General features: G+C 40.6%; 1 protein-coding gene across 1 annotated transcript in view; it reads left to right on the top strand.

The window, feature by feature from the left end:
- The window catches only part of LOC126252398 (RAB6-interacting golgin), a 71,266-nt gene that overhangs the window by 31,714 nt on the left and 17,505 nt on the right, over positions 1 to 22,047 (top strand). Inside the window, exon 4 of the mRNA XM_049953292.1 lies at positions 14,843 to 14,983. Coding sequence (XP_049809249.1) covers positions 14,843 to 14,983 — 141 coding nt within the window. The remainder of the gene's footprint in view (positions 1 to 14,842; positions 14,984 to 22,047) is intronic.

Raw genomic sequence — 22,047 nt, 5'->3', positions numbered from 1 at the left:
TCGGGTTTGATGTGATTGCTCTTTCTTACCTCTTAGTTGCTCAGCTGCGGCCTTGAATGCGGCTATGAAAGACTTTTGTCTCCTCCTTGCTTGATTATTGCTGTAAGGAAATGAAATACTTTTTATGTATATAATCTGTATTTTGCCCATCAGCATATACAACGTCCATGAGCTGCTGTCAGGTCCTGCTTGCTCAACCTTAACTGTTTTTATCAGACTATGAACTAACTGTTCATGTTATGTGTGTTGATCAGAGAGAGAATTCTGCTTGTCCAACAAGAAATGTTGATATACAAGTCTGTCCAATGAGTGAATGAATGACATGACATTTGTTTGAGTAAAAATCACAAATATTGTCAAGAAATACACATTCTCTGAGCTCTGTGCTTCTGCAAATTAGGCTGGTGATAGGAATTTTTATAGTTGCGTCCATACAGGTACTTCCTCTTGCGAAATTTATTGCGATCAATATCCCATATTGAACACGTGTGTCATCCCTTGCCATGGTTCTCCTAATGAAAATAAAATAACATTTCCACAATATTTCTGCTCACCTCTGTAACTGGTCTTACGTGTTTTCATTTGCGAGTATGTTTTGATGAAAAGAGTACACCACACTATACTACAATTATTGGTGTCCAAATGATGGCTGTGTACCTTTTAGATGCTGTTGTGGTAAACACAATTGAACAGTGTAGTCGATAAACATCTTGTGTGATATTGTGAGATACCCTTTGATACGCCTTTTAGTCTACTCCAGTGTACTAAGAGAAAGCTGAAATGCAGCTGATGCATCAGATGTTACAGCTTGGAATACTGCCACTCCTTAATGCGTCTATACTCCATATTTCAGTTGCATAAGACTTGATCATGTTGAAGCCCTCTTTGGAGAGTGATGGGGACCACCATTTCCCCAGCCTGCAGGTTTGCCTAATGACTTGTCCCTCTAACATACTGGTATAGGGTTAGTTATACCTATCTTTTGTGATTCTCTGTGTACATCATGTATCTATTTGTACTGAAGAAAAATGCAAGTCTGAAAGCTTAACTGTTAAGCTTCTTGTTTACATACGAATTGCAGGTTAACACTTCCCACACACAGGGTACAGTTTCTTTAGTCATATCTTCTTTACAAATGAATTGCAAGTTAACACTTCACACACACAGGCTATAGTTGTCTTTAATCATATCATTGTTAATACTGTAGTTTCAGTATAAAATCTTGCCTATGCAGATTTTTAGTCTTATAGTTGTTATCTGGCATACATATTCCCACAGTTCTTGAGGTATGCAAATATGATAATGTGTGCTGAAGAATGTGAGGTCTCTCCATCCCTCCCTACCACGTCCACCTACCCTCCCTAAAGCTCATTTTCTTTCTTATCCCTTTAGGACATTACCCAGATAAACTCACACACTTCACTCTTTCTCAGTTGGCTAAAGAATTGTCTTTGGTGCAAAGGATATTCTTATGCCATTTAACTTGCTGCTATTCTCCAGCTTCTTAATTTTCTGTTACTTGTTCCATATGTTTGTGCTAGGAAGCAATACTTGTTACTTTTAAAGGATTGTCCATTGGAGATGCAGCAGCTTTCTAGAGAAACTGTAAATGATAATGTCATAGATCCTTAGGGTTGGCAGAAAATTTGATTAATAGGAAAGTAACTTCACTCATTAGACTGTGTCAAATTAATCTGGGTAGATCAATGTTCTTTGTGATTTAGTAAGTGTTTTTATACTTACATATCTCTGCCACTACAGCAGTAATGTTATTTTCAAGCTTTAATGAATATCGAACATTGTTCTCAGTCGTGTTTACAACAACAACAGTTATGTATTAAAATGACAGATGTACAATTATATACCCACACAAAGGGTGACAATGTAGATTTATGAGTATAGGAGAACACACTTGAAGATGGAAAGCAGCTGAAATCAGCTGATCATAGTATAAATGACAGTGATTGTATAATAGCCGTGGTGGAAAATGGAATTGTCTTTCAATAAATTTATGGCTGTGGCACCCAACATGGAAAAAACTGATTGTCTTAAGACTTGTCTATGTGTCATCAGAAGCTCACCGAGCAAAATATTACACAGCCGTTAACAAACCGCACCGATTGCCTTGGATGTACAGCCGGTACCAGGCACACTCACCGTGAACGTAAGTCATGGTGCAAGTGGTGTGTATGTGTATGTTGGTTTTATGGAATCAGTGCAATAAACTGGGTAGACATAGATATGTTACAGAATTTCTGAAAGGAGCAGTTGTGTTTGGATGCATCTGTGACTGCATCATGAATGAAGTTGCCTGATTTGTTGGTGTATCAACATGGACTGTCTGATAGAGATCAGAAATGAGATCCGTATACTTGCTGCGTATACTTGCTCTTAACTTACCAGTGACTCCTGTGATGTCATTTCTGAACATTTGTCACCTGAGTCGGTTGTTGGGTACAAGTTGACAAGTACAACTGCAGTCTCATGGCATTCCTGCTACATGTGAAACTATGTTGAAAGAAATTTCTGCCATTAAACTGTAATTTACTGTTCATTTATTTCACACAGTCATGATTTTGGCTATATAGCCTTTCTCAAGTGCGAGTTGAAATGTTTCAAAATGTCTGACCTGCCTGGATGACAAAAGCAACCGTGGGCATACCAATATAATTACTAATCAGTCAGCAGGTCAGCAGTGAATACTGGTCTGTTTATACATACTTTTATATATGTATAACTTTTTTGAAAAATGCTGTAAATTTACTTTAATATTTAATACCTATTCAGAGAATTTCTTAATAATTAGGTTTACATGTATACAGTTTCAAGGCATTACTGAGTCTATATCGACAGCACCAGAAAATGTGACCTGAGGATGAAATGCAATTTCTAAATGATGATTAATTGTTGAAGTATATTACAGAAATGAATGGTAAGTTGCACAACTCACAGTTGGTGCATAAATGCAAGTTGCCATGACCACATGTATACAGAAATAGTGGGTGTTTTTTGTCATATGGATATAACAGTGACATTGCTCTGTGCTCAGTTTTCGTGTGATGTAGCACATATGTCATATGGTATTATATTTTGGGGTAACTCGTCCCATTCTAAAAGGATATTTTTGGCTCATAAACTGGCGGTTCGGGTAATAAGTGGTGTAATTTCATGAACCTCTTGTTGACCTCTGTTCATGAGTCTGGGTATTTTGACATTGGCCTCTCAATATATATATATTCCTTACTATCATTTATTGTTAACAACATTAGCTTATTCCCAAGAATAAGCAGCTTTCACTCAGTTAATACTTAGCAGAAATCAGACCTGCATTTGGATTGGACTTTCTTAACCCGTGTGCAGAAAGGTTTGCGGTATACTGCTGCATCCATTTTCAATAAGCTACCACTCTAATTAAAAAATCTTAGTAGTAATCCACGCGCTCTCAAATTGAAACTGGAGTTTCCTCGTGGGTCACTCCTTCTATTCTGTCGAGGAGTTCCTTGAAAAATTAAGCTGATTCTTATTGTATTGTTGATTGTGTTTACTTAAACTTATGGACTGACTTTTTTGGGTTCATAAACATTTACGAGGGCCGTTCAGAAAGTAACCTCCGGTTGATTTAAAAAAATACACCAAGTTAAATAAAAATATTTTAATATATACATCTTACAACTACATCTTTGCACTATTTTTCTACATAGTCTCCATAGCGATTGAGGCACTTATCGTATCTCTTCACAAGCTTTGAAATTCCTTCTGCATAAAAATCACCCGCTTGTGCCTGGAGCCAGCCTGTGACCGCATCTTTGAGCTCTTCGTCGTCATCCAACCGCTGTGACCCGAGCCATTTCTTCAAATGCATGAAGAGGTGATAATCACTTGGCGCCAGGTCTGGGCTGTAAGGTGGATGGTTGATAACGTCCCACTTGAAGGACTCAAGAAGGGCCGTTGTTCTGCGAGCAGAGTGAGGACGGGCGTTATCGTGCAAAAAAACGATACCGGAAGTCAGCATACCACAGCGTTTGTTCTGTATAGCCCGTCGTAACTTTTTTATTGTTTCACAGTACACGTCTTGATTAATGGTCGTACCACGTTCCATGAATTCAACCAACAACACCCCTTTGGCATCCCAAAACACCGTTGCCATCAGTTTTCTGGCAGAAAAATCTTGCGAGGCTGTTCTTGGTTTGGTAGGCGAATTTGAATGTGCCCACATCTTTGATTGTTCTTTTGTCTCAGGGTTCACGTACTTAATCCAGGTTTCGTCACCGGTCACGATTCTGTTTAACAATGGTTCTCCTTCGTCCTCATAACGTGACAGAAAGTCTAATGCAGAGGCCATTCTTTGAGTTTTGTGGTGGTCGGTAAGAATTTTGGGCACCCATCGTGCACAGAACTTACGGTAACCCAATCTTGCTGTCACTATCTCGTACAAGAGAGTCTTAGAAATCTGTGGAAAACCAGTAGACAACTCCGACATTGAGAAACGTCGATTTTCACGAACTTTTGCATCAACTGTCTGAACGAGTTCGTCAGTCACCAATGATGGTCTACCACTCCTCTCTTCATCATGAACGTTTTCTCGTCCACTTTTAAATAAACGTACCCATTCACGGACAACTCCTTCACTCATAACTCTTGGTCCGTACACGGCACAAAGCTCACGATGAATAGCTGCTGTTGAATATCCTTTGGCTGTAAAAAACCTTATGACAGCACGCACTTCACATTTGGCGGGGTTTTCTATTGCAGCACACATTTCAAACTGCCACAAAAACTAAACTAGCGCAGGTACGACGTTCACTCGACCACGGCTTGATGCCGACTGACCTGTTGAGTGCGTGAACGTACAGATGGCGTCGCTACTCCCCCCACAACCCGCACTGTGACCAATCGGAGGTTACTTTCTGAACCGCCCTCGTATTTTTATCTGTTATCTCTTATTAGATACCGGCTCCCAAGTAGATGCTATTTTTCTTGACTTCCGGAAGGCGTTCGATACAGTTCCGCACTGTCGCCTGATAAACAAAGTAAGAGCCTACGGAATATCAGACCAGCTGTGTGGCTGGATTGAAGAGTTTTTAGCAAACAGAACACAGCATGTTGTTATCAATGGAGAGACGTCTACAGACGTTAAAGTAACCTCTGGCGTGCCACAGGGGAGTGTTATGGGACAATTGCTTTTCACAATATATATAAATGACCTAGTAGAGAGTGTCGGAAGTTCCATGCGGCTTTTCGCGGATGATGCTGTAGTATACAGAGAAGTTGCAGCGTTAGAAAATTGTAGCGAAATGCAGGAAGATCTGCAGCGGATAGGCACTTGGTGCAGGGAGTGGCAACTGTCCCTTAACATAGACAAATGTAATGTATTGCGAATACATAGAAAGAAGGATCCTTTATTGTATGATTATATGATAGTGGAACAAACACTGGTAGCAGTTACTTCTGTAAAATATCTTGGAGTATGCGTGCGGAACGATTTGAAGTGGAATGATCATATAAAATTAATTGTTGGTAAGGCGGGTACCAGGTTGAGATTCATTGGGAGAGTGCTTAGAAAATGTAGTCCATCAACAAAGGAGGTGGCTTACAAAACACTCGTTCGACCTATACTTGAGTATTGCTTATCAGTGTGGGATCCGTACCAGATCGGGTTGACGGAGGAGATAGAGAAGATCCAAAGAAGAGCGGCGCGTTTCGTCACAGGGTTATTTGGTAACCGTGATAGCGTTACAGAGATGTTTAATACACTCAAGTGGCAGACTCTGCAAGAGAGGCGCTCTGCATCGCGGTGTAGCTTGCTCGCCAGGTTTCGAGAGGGTGCGTTTCTGGAGGAGGTATCGAATATATTGCTTCCCCCTAGTTACACCTCCCGAGGAGATCACGAATGTAAAATTAGGGAGATTAGAGCGCGCACGGAGGCTTTCAGATGGTCGTTCTTCCCGTGAACCATACGCGACTGGAACAGGAAAGGGAGGTAATGACAGTGGCACATAAAGTGCCCTCCGCCACACACCGTTGGGTGGCTTGCGGAGTATAAATGTAGATGTAGATGTAGATGTAGATTACTTTCATGTTGTAATTTCATGTACCGACACGTTCCATGACCCTGGATATTTGCTCCTCAATATGGTCCTATGGAACTTGATGTGTGAATAAAATAAATAAAATAAAATACGTTTTCTCATGGTAGAGGTGGAATAAATGAGAATATAACTAATTTGTTTGCATTGAATGAAATCTGTATGTTTTTCATCTGAAGTACGGACTATAGCATGAAACTTATTCCAGATATCACTTCTTGTCTAATGGAACACATTTCTAATTGTGTGCTTTGCATCAGTTAATTTTCATCTGACGTCCTCCACAGTTTCACACAACATAGCTTTGTTAAAGGCCAACTGATCCTGACAAGGTCATTTTGCCTTGTCAGTGCTATTTTTCAGCAGCAAGATCATGTACTCATCTTCTGTACTAACAGTAATTTACGACTAGGCTTACACTCCTGCATGCTTCAGTAAGAGAGAACATGTCAAAGAATATGGGGAAACCCAGTGCCACAGTTCTCATACTTGTCATACACACGTAACTACACTGAGAGTGAATGAAGCCCGTTAGCACTGATGTAACATTGACACCTTGATTTGTGAAGTGTGTCACCTGCAGCATTATACCGATACTCACTCTGTTTCTAATTTCTACTGTCTGATGTGTGCAGTGGGTGGCATATCACTCACACCAGTGTAACAAAACACAAGAAATGTTGTCTCAAAATGATAGTAAACGACAAGAACTGGAGACAAGTGTCTTGTCAATTATAACTGTATTTAAAATTGACAGGAAATGTTTGTCAGTGAATGCATATCCATCTCAACCAGTTTCCAAGTGAACTTTGCAAATGGAAGTGCACACAGTTGACTGGAAGAGTGTAGTGTTGATGTGTCAAGTCGTGATTTGGTCTCTTTTTAAATGATGCAAGTTTTCAAATGTACTACAGCCTTTTACCCACAGTGTATGGGTATGGAGATCATTCTGGAGCTGGTTCTGTGGTGTTTTGGAGATATCTTTCATACCATGACTTGTGCCCTCTTTTCAAGTTACTGTGAATGTGAACAAGGAGTTTCATTTCACCAGTCTTGATAGCCAAGTGTTGCCCTTCTGCAACCTTACGATCAGTGCACTGTGGACTCACTCATTTTCTGGAAGGACAACAGCTGTGTTCACAGGGCTGTATGCATATGTTCCTGGTTTGACGAGTACTCAGACATCATATTGCACTTTGAGTAGCCCACTAAATTGCCTGATCTTAATCCAGTAGAAAATGTCTGGAACTATTTAGAAATGCAGGTGAAATGTAGCAGTTGACGTCCCCACCACTTGATAGCTCTACTGGATCTAATCACCAATGAGGAACTTCAGCTGCATATGGCATACCTTAATGAACTTATGGACAGCTTTTTGCTCCGTACCCTGTAAATGACTTTCTTTCAACTTGAAGTGACTCATTAATTTAGGCAAGCAATGAATGTACCTTTGATTGTTGGATGTACCATGAGTGTTGGGTAATATTCTGTGACTGGGTCGTTCACAATTTGTATTTGGATTCAATATTACTTTCCATAGCAAATTAGGGCAATCATGGTGGGCAATAAGATAGTAAAACTGAATGTAAGAGTAGGAAAATCAGTATTTGTAGGTTATCAAATTCATACACAGAGCAGGCCAAATCAAGGTAGTTCATACTGTGGTCACGTATCTCTCTCTCTCTCTCTCTCTCTCTCTCTCTCTCTCTCTCTCTCTCGCTCTCTCTTTCTCTCTTCCCCCCCACCCCCACCCCCACCCCAATCTTCATCTCTCCTATTTCGTTCCATCCCCATTGTTTTACTTTACTCTTTACTCCTTGTTTCACTTTTACTTATCTGTAGACATTGCTAGACATTTGAGGACTCTTGCCCTTTATTAATTTGTGCCCAGTTGATATCAACTTCCGTTAACAACCAATACTGTGTACAATTGCATTGTTATTTTTGTTGTTGATACTGTTTTATTTTGGCTATATATGATTGCAGCAGTAGGTGTCATTGAAATATCATGATAACATGTCCCAGTATAAGCCAGTTTTTTTTTTTAGATTACACAAAACATTAAGCATTCAGTAGCTTCCTGTGACTTCTGATTTCAAAAACACTCATTGTGAAAAGTAAGGACTGTTAACCCAACATTGCTCCCCCCCCCCCCCCCCCCCTCTTTCTCCAGCATTCTGTGTGGAATGGGGCTTTCTTCTTCTCTCCCAACACTCCTCTGTAAAACTGGCCAAGATAAAGTGGGTACATGATATATGCTTAGATGAATTATAAAATGTTAGCTGCCATCTGTAAATTTGGAATGTAATGTATATTCATGGATACTAATTGGCTTCTACATTTTTCATATTAGGAATTATTCATCAGGAAAGGACATAATGATCTATGCACAATAAAGAACGGTGGAAGTGAAAATGTAGGTATTTATTTGAATATATTCAGTAGATTTGAGGTTACCCTCAAGAGTAAAATTATGTGGTGATGGGAAACAAGTTTTGCATGTGGAAGTGAATGAGACTGAAGTTTTGTAGATGCAAAGCAAATTTTTCAAATATTCAGTGGTGTGGTAGTTAAAACAATAAAGTAGTCTAGCCATGATGTCACTTGAAATGATGGACTCTCTAATTCGAAGTTATTAGTGGAATTGAAGTTGATGCATGTCATGCTGCTTCTATTAATATAGAAATGGATTACTTGTATTAGATGTCATAACACTGTGTGACGAGTCCCAGGAAAGGCCTACTCCACATTTGAATTTATTCTTTGTGGAAAGGAAAGAAATCATTTTTTTCCTTGCATTGAAAGACTTTTAGCATTTAGGAAATAAAATCTTTTTAACATATCGAAACTGTCTGATGTGTTTCTACTTTTTTTATCTGTCAAGTTAATGAACTATTTTGTGAAATATGTTATCCAGTAAATTTACTGTTACGGTTTGATAATACAAGCTCATTACATAAGTTAGTCTTTGGTGTCTGTTTAGATTTTGGTATACAATTTGTATTTAATCTATAATTTTTGATTTAAGTCATTTTATTAACCTTCACATAGATGGATTTGAAATACTCAGTTTGAACTGGTGACCAATCCAAGAAAAGTGCAAGTGGTAGTGCTATTATTGGTATGCTTTTGTGAGACTCAATAGGAGGAGGGCGAGAGATGCATTCAAAGAAATGCAATTTTGGTGTGTTAGTGCCATTGCCACTAAGTTAATATTTAAAGTCACTATTTATGGCACTTCATTCAGTTAGATAACTGTTTCTTGCCATATCAGATTGCTTTATGTACCGAGCTTCCAAAGACTTCCTCTGTCATCATCATCATCATCATCATCATCATCAGGAGTTACTGGTCATTCTAATAATACATGTTGTCATTTTGAGTGTAGTTAACTGAATTATGTCATGGTGATGTAACAGAATTAACATATGATAGCAGAGATTATATTGATGTCTGTGATGGAGAAACATTGGTAGTGATGCTGATTCAGTTAGATGATGGATAACTCATCTTATTTCTTTGTAGCCTTTCAGCATTGAGCACTTGTTTCCATGCACTACCATCTAGCAGAATCAACATTTCTACTAATGTTCCTCAAGATCAGAATAATCTCCGGTAGCATATGGAAGTTTTGTGACATTTCCCATTACTTAATTTGCTCAACTAAATACAAAGCTGGATAGAAACGGGTAATGTATGATCTATGACCGTTTGCCCGTCAGCGAGGAAATTGTACTCGGCTGCTAGTCTTTTGTCCCCAGACGGTCACCTACTACAGGTGCTTTGTTATGAATGTTGATGATGCAATTAAAGAAAAGGGACAGTGGGAAAACTGCAGATAAACAATAGGCACTAATTGAATTTAACTCCAAATATATTGAAAAATAAGGCACAAATGTGAGGCAGACCTGTCACACAGTTTTTATTGAGTTCATTCACAAATCTGAGTGACTTTGTCAACTGACACCTTGCTGTAGGACAAGTAATGAAATGGAAGATTCATGAAGATAATGGAAACTAAGCAAGAATTCATCCAGTTGTTTTGGTACTAACATGGTTCTAGTCTCCTCTTCTCGATAGGACCACAAGTTCCTCCCTCAAAACTGAATATGTTTTTAGGTACTGAATGGTGTTAAACAATAATGGACACAGCATCACTGTTCCATTGTTCATACATTTATTAAAATTTACTTGGCTTCGTCAGTGGGTACCAGCTTCTTAACTCTTCTATTCATACATCACAAAAACCAGACTAATCCATACATCAGTGACAGTTCAGTGACAATACATCATAGACCTCATCCTTCCATTACTCACAGTTCATAAAAATGTACTTATGTAAGTACAGTTCTTTACTTAAATCATTATAAACACGTTTATTGCAACATAGGTCAATAGCACATCTATAAAATGCAGACTAATAAAAGTTAGTTCTTGTTCATATCAACAAAAGAAGCTCACAAAGATACTGAAGGACACACAGATGTTAATTCAAACAATTCGGTTGACAGACTGAGTTCCATACATTTCATTAATAAAATGAGATAAATGACTTAATGATGCAGAGGCCTTACAACAGAATGGTCCATTAAGACATGTCGAAACCCACCCTGAAATTGTTACACAGGAAGAAGACAATGAAAGAAATCCACTGCAAAAATTTTAGCTGCTAAGAGGCACTGCAGCTATTTTGTAAAAAATGTTGAACTTACACATTTTTGCCGTATGAAGAACAGTTTGTAACAGCCCCTTATACAGCCCTGCCTGCCTAGCATGCAACTTGGCGAATCACTCACCCACATAGTGGAATTATCCGGAGTTCACAGACACAAATTTTAAGCACCTAAAGCCTGGTTTACAATGGAGAAAATGGAAGCAAAGACATGGCGAATGAGTATTTGCAGAAAATTCACTAGCATTTGTTTGTGTGTGGATAGAATTGTTTATACCAGAGGGAATGGAAGAGAACATGAGGTAGCGAACATTGCCTATGAATGCTGTGTTGTTAGTTTTTAGTTTTTGGAGCTAATATTCGTCATACAGGATACAACTCTTATCTTGTTAGAGCCACAATGTGAAACTTCGCTATTCAGTGAGGATTATTTTGCTTGGCGAGCGCACTGTTCTTGGCGGAGTATGCAAAATAGTGTAGTGAAGGAAGAATTTAAGTGCCTCAATTTATATGGAAGTGTGACATGTGTGGACATTGTGCACTTTACGTGGAATTGCATCTCCATCTCTCTTTAGCAGTGGTCCAAAATTTTCCTTGTATGTTGGTTGCTTTTTTTCCCTAGCTTCTCATTACAATTGAGGGGAAATTTATAAACAGAACACTAATTACCGATGTTGAGCATAATTTCAAGAGATGACACAGCTAGCGTTTCCACTATGCATGTAAGGTCTAATGGTCATATTCTTTTTTTTTCCCTAAAACAAAAATTGTCAAGTGGCAAAAAGCATGCACTTCATGATCCAGAGAGCGTGGGATCAAATCCCGTTCAAACCACAACTTTTTCACTATGATTTTTAACCGAGCATACACTTCTCACAGATGTTGGAGTGGCCAACAAAAGACATGTGTTTCAGATTCCACATTAAACTGCAGGTCTCCATTTTCTGATTAGGAAATGGGAGAAGGTTAGGGACACACAAGTAGGTGCAGTGGCATCCAGTTGAAAGACATGCAAGATGCCGACTGGGTAAATCAGACAAAATTCTCTTTTACTTGTGCTTGTTAGCTTGTTTGCTCCAGTAAAAACCTGGCTTAAACTACACAAACACTTTTTGGATAACTTCATATCAACAGTTCAATTCTTGCACATGTAATTGTGGCTAGCAGAAAAAATAAAATCATGGCAGTGTTTGATGCCACAGATGACTTCCATCAATGAGGACTTGTAATTTATTGAAATGAAATGTGTCTTGCAGTACTACATTTTATAACAGTTCCTGTGGGCCATTCCTTATAATGATGTTTGAATGCTGTACATTTGACTATCAGTGAAGCAGTTCTTTGTTTATTCCCTGTAGTTGTCACTAAAATGTGAAGTGTCTATTGAATGACAAAAACAAACATTTTTCTTGCACCAGGCACACCGGACAAAGGAAAAATTGATGCAGTCAGGCACTTCGCAGTAACCACTAGTTTTATTGATAGCCGAGTAGTTGGCGCAACGGAATGCCATGCAAAGGGGCCCGGGTTCAATTCCCGACTGGGTTGGAGATTTTCTCTGCTCAGGGAGTGGGTGTTGTGTTATCATCATCATCATCGTCATCATCATCATCATCATCGTCATCAACATAATCATTATCATCATCTCATCCCCATCGACACGCAAGTTTCTGAAGTGGCGTCAACTAAAAAGACTTGCACCAGGTGACCGGTCTACCCGATGGGAGGCCCTAGCCACACGACATTTCATTTAGACAGAACTGGGATGGAGTCGGAAATGGTCCCGTGCGTTGTTCTGCGTACCAGGAATACTTGATCAAATTTGTAAAGTGTGCCGAAGAAAACTGGTAATGCACAAATGATTAGAGCTTAAGAATACTGTTCCTCTGATGAACCTGAAATAAGAGAGAGCTATCGGAAATTATGTTGGCTGATAATTTCCTGAAAAATGCTTTCCAGTGTCGAAAAAAAATTCATTATCGAGAGGATGAATTGTACTAGTAGTTCCAGGTGGAATCCAGATTAGATCTACAGATTTTGCATTGCCCTCAGCGGAAACGGGCATCATTATGTCCAGACCATGAATCCAACAAAAGAAATGAATTACTTTCTGCAGCTGGTAGGAGTACATTTCAAATGAAATGTTGAAAAATATTCTTTCCCATTTTTCCAGGTTTTCATACGTCAATTACAAGATTTTTGCAACTAAACTATCCATTTTTTATTTTTGGTCCTAATTTGCCTTGCGGTTCTTGAAGACAGATACACAACTGCGGAAACAGTAAACCACTCATACTTATCACTGGCATTATCATATATGAATCTGTCATTGCATTCATTGATTGGGCAACCAACTCTTTTTTTTTCCCACCCAGAAATGATAAAGTAGGATGTGCACACAGTTCTTTCACGAAACCTTACTGATCACTGTTGTAAACGGCAGTTGCGGAGATAGTAGCTAGTTTGGTCTTTACATCAGCTATGAATTTCTGTATAGCATTGTCTATCACTGGCAGCTGCTCTACACATTTACGTGATGTAAACTTGGTAATTTTGCTACTTCCTATTCTGTACCATTCTTGAACCTGCTTATACAGGTCCACGAAGCCTGGAAATTAACAATGTTCATGTCAGATGCAATTCGGAGGCCCAGTCTCTTAGATCTCCATCGGTAATGGTGCATAGCCTCTTACCAGCAATTCTAAATCTTTTGAACAGTTTTTCATTCAGATTGTTTCGGGTTTCCGTTTGGCACATATTTCTTTCTTCATGTAATTCATTCTTCCATTTGTACAGTTCATGCTCAGATTTTACGAAACGAAAACGTTTTTGCACACTGTGTAACTTCCCTCCATCGTTTAACCAATGCGTGCCTTTTCTTTGTCGCCGAAAGCTGTTGCAGTACGTGTTTTTTTAGGCTTGGAAGGTATTTTTCTTCAGTACTATCATTGACAGAACTGACGTCGTCCATACCACAATTCATGGAATCGTCACAGTTATTTCCAGTTTTGCTAACGAATCCACAATTTCAAATGAAATGTCGATATATCATTTGAATGAATGTCAAGGAAATCAACTAACAAATGACACATACGTACGTCCTCATTGCTAAATTGAAAACATTAATTGGATTCTGCATTATTGTGAAACTGGAAGAAAAAAAAGGTACTATTAGCAGGCAAGCCGTACAAAAGCACAATAAATATTAATTCAGCTTTATCTGTATTGGCAATACGGCAAAAAACAACTGATAAATTTGTAATAGATGTTACTTGAGGGGCTAATTCGAGAGAATAGTAACTGTCTACTGTAGTGTCAGAGAAACTATCAACGAATGGTAACCTGAAATGTCCTTTACAAATTACGATTGTGTCGTGGTTCCTGTTTACAAATGTACTGCCGACCTCGGCTGTGTGTGTGCACCTCGTTGCACACGCACAGTTGCTACAGCACCATTTGGGGGTGTGCATTTGTACCATTGTCTGGCGCGCTACGAATTTGGCAATTTTCGGCTATTTTCTAAAATTTTGACAGTGCATTTCTTTTATTGTCTTCTTCCTGTATAAAAAATTTCAGGGTAGGTTTTTACATGTCTTATTGGGTCATTCCCTTGTTAGCACAACTGACTGCAAGTGCAGACTGAAGATTTTTGGGGAGGGTAGTGTATTTGTAGTCAGGCAAAAGAGTATCTTATGATTTCAGTAGATACATAATAATTTATAAAATTGTGAGGTAAGAATTTAGAATAGGTAACAGAACTCTTTAATGTGCCTCTGCTGTAAATTATCTATTTACAAATGTTTGACATTGTGTTTATGTATAATTATTAAATTAATATTTGGTGCTCCTTCTTTGTAACGGGGACAGGACTTGACAGGAAAGCTGTTATGGCTTTGTCAACTCTGTTTTGTACCTTCAAAAAGCATCCGTTTCACCACGAAAAATTCCATTTTCATACTTTGCTCAGTTCTTCAACTATTGCAAATTTTTCATACTTCTTATTTTTCAAATCTCACATGATTTCTTTGTAATTGATGACAGAAGAATAACTGTACTTCTCTTTTCCTCTTATTAAAAAATAAAGGAAGAAGCAAACTCATGAAGAAGCACGGAGATTACAGCAGATCCAAGATGAACTTCAGAAGCTGGATATGTTGCTGAGCAATGATGTTGCTATTCTCAGGAACCAAATTGAAGAAGTGAGCCTTGAATTCATGGAAGCACAGTGGGTAAAATTGTTTCATTAATGTTAATTTATATTTATAAATAATACAATAGAAAAAAACGTGGGTGGCAGTCTGATGGAAAGTGGACAGTCTACGTTAAAAAACATGTAGGTGCATCATGGAAAACTGTACTGCATGGAGAAGGCTTTAGTTGGCATTGATTATAAAATGATTTAAATAATGAAACACCTTTCAAGTTACATATTTTTTCCAAGTGTAGCACAATTTGTTTCGAACATTTATTCTTATTGTCAAGTGCAGATATTTACATAAGTATTATGTATGATGTTTATATGTGTGTTTTTCCAATTCTCTTACATTGTAATCATCTTTTTGAGATCATACTGCAGTTGGAAAACTGGAAAAAATAAATCTTGGGATTTTTTTTACATCTCACATTGTTTGTTTCTGAACTCAAAATATATTATAGAGATATTATGACAGTATGATTTCCTAGATCTAGATTCAAGCATAGAAAATCACAACAACGGGCACAATTTCCAGGTCCACTGGGGGGGGGGGGGGGGGGGGGGTAGGCAGGAGGAGGAGGAGGAAAGTTCCATTGAACAAAAATGACACGGGGTAAGAATTAGACACCCTTAAGGAAACTGTAGTGGTTTATGACTTCTCTAGCTCAATGATAGATAAAAAAAATTAACAGAAATTAGTGAAACAATAGAAAAGGTAAATTATCAACTCAGGAATATACCAAATCACATCTAAAACTTGATCAAGCTACTACATAGGACACAGACTTGGAGGAACTTTTATACTTGACACACTGAACATTTCAACTGTTACACACATATAACCAGTTCACAAAATCATCAATAGTGGCACACACCAAAAATGCTGGCCACCCAATCAAAAATGTCAGAAATCACATGCAGTGGATTTAATGGAGAACTGGAAATTTTTGTACATCATGAAAAAGGTAAAGGTAAAGTTCTGCATTCTGGCCCTAGATGGCCAATTGGGCCTGACCAACTGCTGTGTCATGCAATTGCCAATGACGTCATTGGATGTGGTATGGAGGGAAGCTCACCACTCTCCCTGTTGTTGTCAGGTTTCTTGACCTTGAAACCACTACTAATTAGTTGAGTTGCTCCTTGTTTGGCCTCACAAGGATCAGTGCACCCTGTACCAATTCTCCCAACAAGGAAAATTCCTTGGCAGTACAGGGAATCGAACTTGGGTCCTCTGCATGTCTGTCAGCTGCACTAACCAGTCAGCTTGGGCGAAAAAGTATCACAGGGAGCAAAGAGGGAAAGATTATCAATGGTAATCTAGACAGTGAATCATTTAATTTTTTCATCTGTTTCTCCAATATGTAACAACTATGGTCAATACCATAAATATGTTCATTCCTTCAGACTCTCTACCCAAAATTTTCAACAAAACAGAATATAAGGCATAATCAGTAATTTAAAAGTTGGTAATAGTCAGTATAGATAAAATAAATGTGTAAGTGAGCAACATTATGTAACTAATGTAATCCACAGGAAATGTAACATCTCTGACTGCATCCAAGCTCTCTGAGAAACTGTACTGTCATAATAGTTCTGTAACATCTTTTGATTTAAAAAACAAACAGTGTCATGATTTGTATGTGTGTGGTACCCTTGTAATAGAGGAGGCACAGAACCTGTAAATAGACAGACAAGAATACTATTTCTAACTTTATTCTGTAAAAAGCTTCCATGATTTGTTTTGTCTGGTTTTCTGATTGCTACGTAACCTCAAAAAAATGACTACATGCTTGCAAAAATTACATGTAATGCTTGTTAAGTATTTGCTCTTGACAGTGAGACTAAATTTTCAAAACACAGTGTTCTGTGGATGAAAAATTACAGAAGTAATGCAGTGTTTCATATCTTGAACATGAATGACACTGTTGTAGGTTTTTCAAAAACATTGATTACGATGAATGAAATTAAGGTTGTGAATGGAATTTCTGTTTTTAAATATGTGAAGTATAAAAAAAGGGAAAAGGTTTGACCTTTCCAACCTATTATCACTTTTTAATAGGTTTTTATGTCCTTGCTGTTTCTGCTATCTTCCAAATATGAACTGTTTCTACAAATTTGCAAATCTTTATGCTGCTGTAATTGTGTATACAGTTTTTGGTGAATGTCTTTTAATCTGTCATTGCCCATATCGTAAATGCTTTTCTTCAGAACCTCATATGATCTGATTTTTATTGAGCCCAGAAATTCTGTTGTATGTTGTTACACATGAATATGAGACAACTCATAATTACAACTTGTAATAAGAGAAAGCAAGAGTGACATCTGTGTAACGAGCTAAAAGCTTATTGTATTTCAGGAAACATTTAATGTGGTTATTTTAAACTTGTAACAACAAAACACATTCTAAGAGAACATTTAATTTGTTTAGTTTATACTCATGGTAGAAAAATAATAGTTACATCTATAAAATGAACTGAATCAACTATAAACCTCTGGTACGAGGTCTGTTCAAAAAATTCTGGAACTTTGTCGACAAAATTTTTTTATGCTTACTTTTTGCTTATTGTTCATGGTCTCCTTCGAAATACTCTCCTCCACAATTACACTGCTCCCAGCACCATTTCCACTTCTGGAAGCAGTCTTGCTGAATCGCACAAAAGACTATCTGCAAATTTTCTTTTATCTCATCTATCGTTGCAAACCTTCAGCCTTTCAATGGGGTTTTCAACTTTGGAAATTGTAGTGTTGGCTCAAGAGCCAACACCGTGTCGCTGCAGGAGGCCGAAATGCACGCGTCTAAATACACGCAGACCGGCGTGAGGTCTGGAACAGGACAATGTCTTGAGAATTGCAATAAAGTACGAAAATCTTGTAATACTTAACTTTAATCCATAATCGGTGTACATTGCTCTTGTACAGATATAATCTCCATTTTACTATACACTGGTAATGGCGCCTTGCTAGGTCGTAGCCAATGACTTAGCTGAAGGCTATGCTAACTATCGTCTCGGCAAATGAGAGCGTACTGGTCAGTGTAGCTTCGCTAGCAAAGTCGGCTGTACAACTGGGACGAGTGCCAGGACGTCTCTCTAGACCTGCCGTGTGGCGGCGCTCGGTCTGCTATCACTGACAGTGGCGACACGCGGGTCCGACGTATACTAATGGACTGCGGCCGATTTAAAGGCTACCACCTAGCAAGTGTGGTGTCTGGCGGTGACACCACATTCCTCCCCCGCAAATCGGCGTACGGTTGTGTTATAAGGCTTCCGCCCGCCGTGGGGAGGACCCCATGTTGACGTATGCGACGAGGTGGGGAGCCTAACAACAGGCGAGGCTGTGCCACCCGCACCCGTCCATTCGGTCCGAGGGGAGCTAGGAAACGCGTGAAAACCTAGTCCAGGGTGCACGCCAACATGCGGTGTATGCGCCTGTAGAGAGACAGGAGGGGCCGAAGGGTCGACCTCCATCGCGTCGGGTTACCCGACGGGCGAAGACGACATCTGGTCCGGAGCGGGCAAGAGTCCCATGTCGGAGGACAGCTGGTCACGGGAAGCGATCGGCGGCGCATGACCCAAGGAGGCGCCCGGCGGCTGCAGCGACGCGTCCACCGCGGGCGTCGCCGGTGGGAGAACAGGCGGCGGCGCGTCGCCATGGGGCAAAATGGAAGGCAGCGTCGGTAACACCTGGGGATGAGGCGAGCCAGTAGATGGGTCCCCAGGGCGCTGACCGGACGGCACCGTCGCTGAAAGCAGGCGGGGAGCGGCAGAACCCGTGCGACGACAGAGGCGCAGCTGATTGAGATGCCGACGCACCTCACCAGAGGCCCCCAAAACCAGATACATAGCGCAGCCGAGCCAGCGAAGAATGCGCCCTGCGAGCCAACGCCGTGAACCTCGATAGTTGCGATAATATACAACGTCGCCTGGAGCAAAAGCAGGTGGCTGCCGCTGCACAGGAACCTGATGCGGCGGATGCAGCAAAGACATCAAGGTTCGATGAGGACGACCGTGGAGCAACTCAGCCGGCGAGCGACCATCTCGGGGCTGAGAGCAATACGAAGACAAAAAGAGCAGTAACGCGTCCTCCCGAGAATGCGACTCTTTCAACTTCAACATCTGTGACTTGAAAGTCCTGACCAATCGTTCAGCGGCACCGTTTGACTGAGGCGAAAACGGCGCGGACGTCAGATGTTGCATACCATTGGCCTTGCAGAACGACTGAAATTCTGTGGACATGAATGGTGGGCCATTGTCGGAAACAATAGTCTGTGGAAGACCTTCAATGCAAAAGATAGCAGTTAACGCTTGGATGGTGGCAGATGACGTCGTGGAAGACATCCGGACAACAAAAGGAAAATTACTGAAAGAATCGACCACAACCAACCATCGAGCATTCCAGAATGGACCAGCAAAATCGATGTGCAAGCGTTGCCAAGGGGAAGTGGCTTTCGGCCATGCAAAGAATTTCCGCGGTGGTGCAGATTGTTGTTCGGCACACGCCATGCAAGAAGAGCACATATTCGTAATCGCAGCATCGATTCCGAACCAAGTACAGTGCTGACGAGCAAGTTGTTTCGTTCGCACTATACCCCAATGTCCTTGGTGGAGAAGCCGTAATACAGAGGACTGTAACGAACGTGGGACCACGACCCTGGACTGATCATTATCAGAACGCAACAGCAAAACACCACGTCGAACAAAAAGTCTCTCCTTGTGAGCAAAAAATCGGCGAATCAACGGATCCTTGATCTGTGACTTTGACAAGGGCCATTGTGTAGCAACAAAACACAAAACGGTAGCAAGGACAGGGTCAGCAGCTGTGGCTGTAGCTACATGACGAAAATCAATCTGAAACGATTCGACCACGTCATCGGTTTCCGAATCAATGAACATGCAAGCAAGTTCGGAGGAATCAAATGCTCTATCCTCAGCAACAGGCAAACAGGACAACGCATCAGCGTTGCCGTGCTTAGCAGTGGACCGATACAAGATATCATAGCGGTACTGCGAGAGGAAAATTGACCAGCGAATGAATTTCTGCGCTGTACGTGGAGGTACAGGCTTGTTCGGATGAAATAGCGATGTCAAAGGTTTGTGGCCTGTGATGATGGTAAAGTGACGACCATACAAGAAATCATGAAACTAAGTAACACCAAATACAAGAGCCAAAGCTTCTTTCTCGATCTGTGAATAATTTCTTTGCGCAGACGAAAGCAATTTGGACGCAAAGGCAATAGGGCGATCATGCGATCCATCTTTGTGTGCAAGCACAGCACCGATCCCGAAATCTGAGGCATCTACCATCAACAAAAGGGGTTTCTGGGGATCGAAAGGTGTAAGGCAAGTATTAGAAAGCAACGCCGATTTCAACTGGCGAAAGGCGCGTTCGCATTCCGTCGTCCAGACGAACGGAACACCTTTACGGCGTAAGCGATGAAGCGGAGCTGAAATGGAAGAGGCATGGGGAACATATCTATGGTAGTAATTAATTTTTCCCAACACACTCTGTAGCTGCTTCAAATTCTGCGGCGAAGGCAAGTCCTGTATGGCACGGAGGTGCTCTGGACTGGGATGTATGCCTTGTGCATTGATTACATGTCCCAAATATGGTAAGTCACGAGCAAAAAACACACATTTGTCCTTCCGCAAGCGAAGACCATTTTGTCGCAAGACCTGAAATAATGTTCTGAGATTGGCTAAATGTTCTTCTTCTGTGTGTCCGGAGATCACAATATCGTCCAGATAGTTTGCTGCAGTAGGGACCGACGCACAAACAGTTTGCAGATATTGCTGAAACAATGCAGGGGCGGATGCACACCCGAATGGCAGTCTCTTGAATCGATACAAACCAAGATGCGTGTTAACCACCAAAACGCGCTGGGATTCGTCGTCCACTGGTATTTGCAAGTACGCATCTGCTAGGTCCAACTTCGAAAAATATTTACCCGGGCACAGTTTGTCAAAAAGATCTTCCGGGCGGGGTAAAGGAAAAGTTGCAATCACCAGTTGTGGATTCACCGTTGCCTTGAAGTCCACACAAAGTCTCAATTTCCTGGAAGGTTTTGGCAAAATTACTGAGGGTGATGCCCAGAGAGAAGCCTGCACACGTTCAATCACACCTTGTGATTCCAAATCGTGTAACGTTCGTGTGACCTCATCACGCAATGCGTGGGGAACATTGCGCGCTCTGAAAAATTTCGGTTGCGCGTTGACTTTCAGTTCCAAATGTGCTTCATAGTTCTTAGCGCAACCGAGGCCCGGTGCAAAAATGTCTGCAAATTCGTCACATAGACGAGAAACACTGTCTGAAGGCACAGTCTTGTTCACTGATAGGACATGATTGACTATAGACAAGTTAAACAACTGAAATAAATCTAAACCAAACAAGTTCACTGCAGCAGAAGAACGAAGTACGTAAAATGACACAAGTTTCGTTTGTCCCTTGTATGTTGCAAGAAGGCTGCACTGTCCTAATACAGGGATATTCTGACCTGAATATGTAGTTAACTTAACATTTGCGGCACGCAATGGAGGTGTGCCCAGTTGTTTGTACGTGTCTTTATTGATCAATGAAACTGCAGCTCTGGTATCGAGCTGGAAAGGTATCACGTTGCCATGAATGTCCATATCTACAAAAAGTTTATTGTCCTGCTGACGACAAGAGCAACTGTCTCGTGCAATGTGAACAGACACTGGTACAGAATCACTTACTAATTGACGTGATTTCTGGCGACGTCGACGCACACTTTTTGTGGGACGAACACAGTCACTGTTAGAGAGAGGGGCACTGGGCGGAGTGGCATGAACTACATGAATTTCCATGGGCGAAAGTTCACGAGCCTGAGTGTACTCGGTTCGATTCCGATTCCGGCGCGAAGCAAAGGGCCTGGAATGGTTGTTAGTGTCCGTACTGAGCTTTTTCTGGCAAACACTCTGAACATGTCCTTTTTTATTACAGAAAAAGCAAATAGCTTGGCGTGACGGGCAATTCTCACGCGAATGTGTAGTAGCACACCGCGGGCATGACTTTAGCGCGGCAAACGTAGTGGAGAGCTTGGCGACAGCTGCACGGACGAACGCGAGGGCTGTTTACTG

The sequence above is a fragment of the Schistocerca nitens genome, chromosome 1, assembly GCF_023898315.1.
Source record: "Schistocerca nitens isolate TAMUIC-IGC-003100 chromosome 1, iqSchNite1.1, whole genome shotgun sequence".
Lineage (NCBI taxonomy): Eukaryota > Metazoa > Arthropoda > Insecta > Orthoptera > Acrididae > Schistocerca > Schistocerca nitens.
Note: the sequence above shows the minus strand (reverse complement) of the source record. Positions and strands in the feature narration are given on the sequence as shown.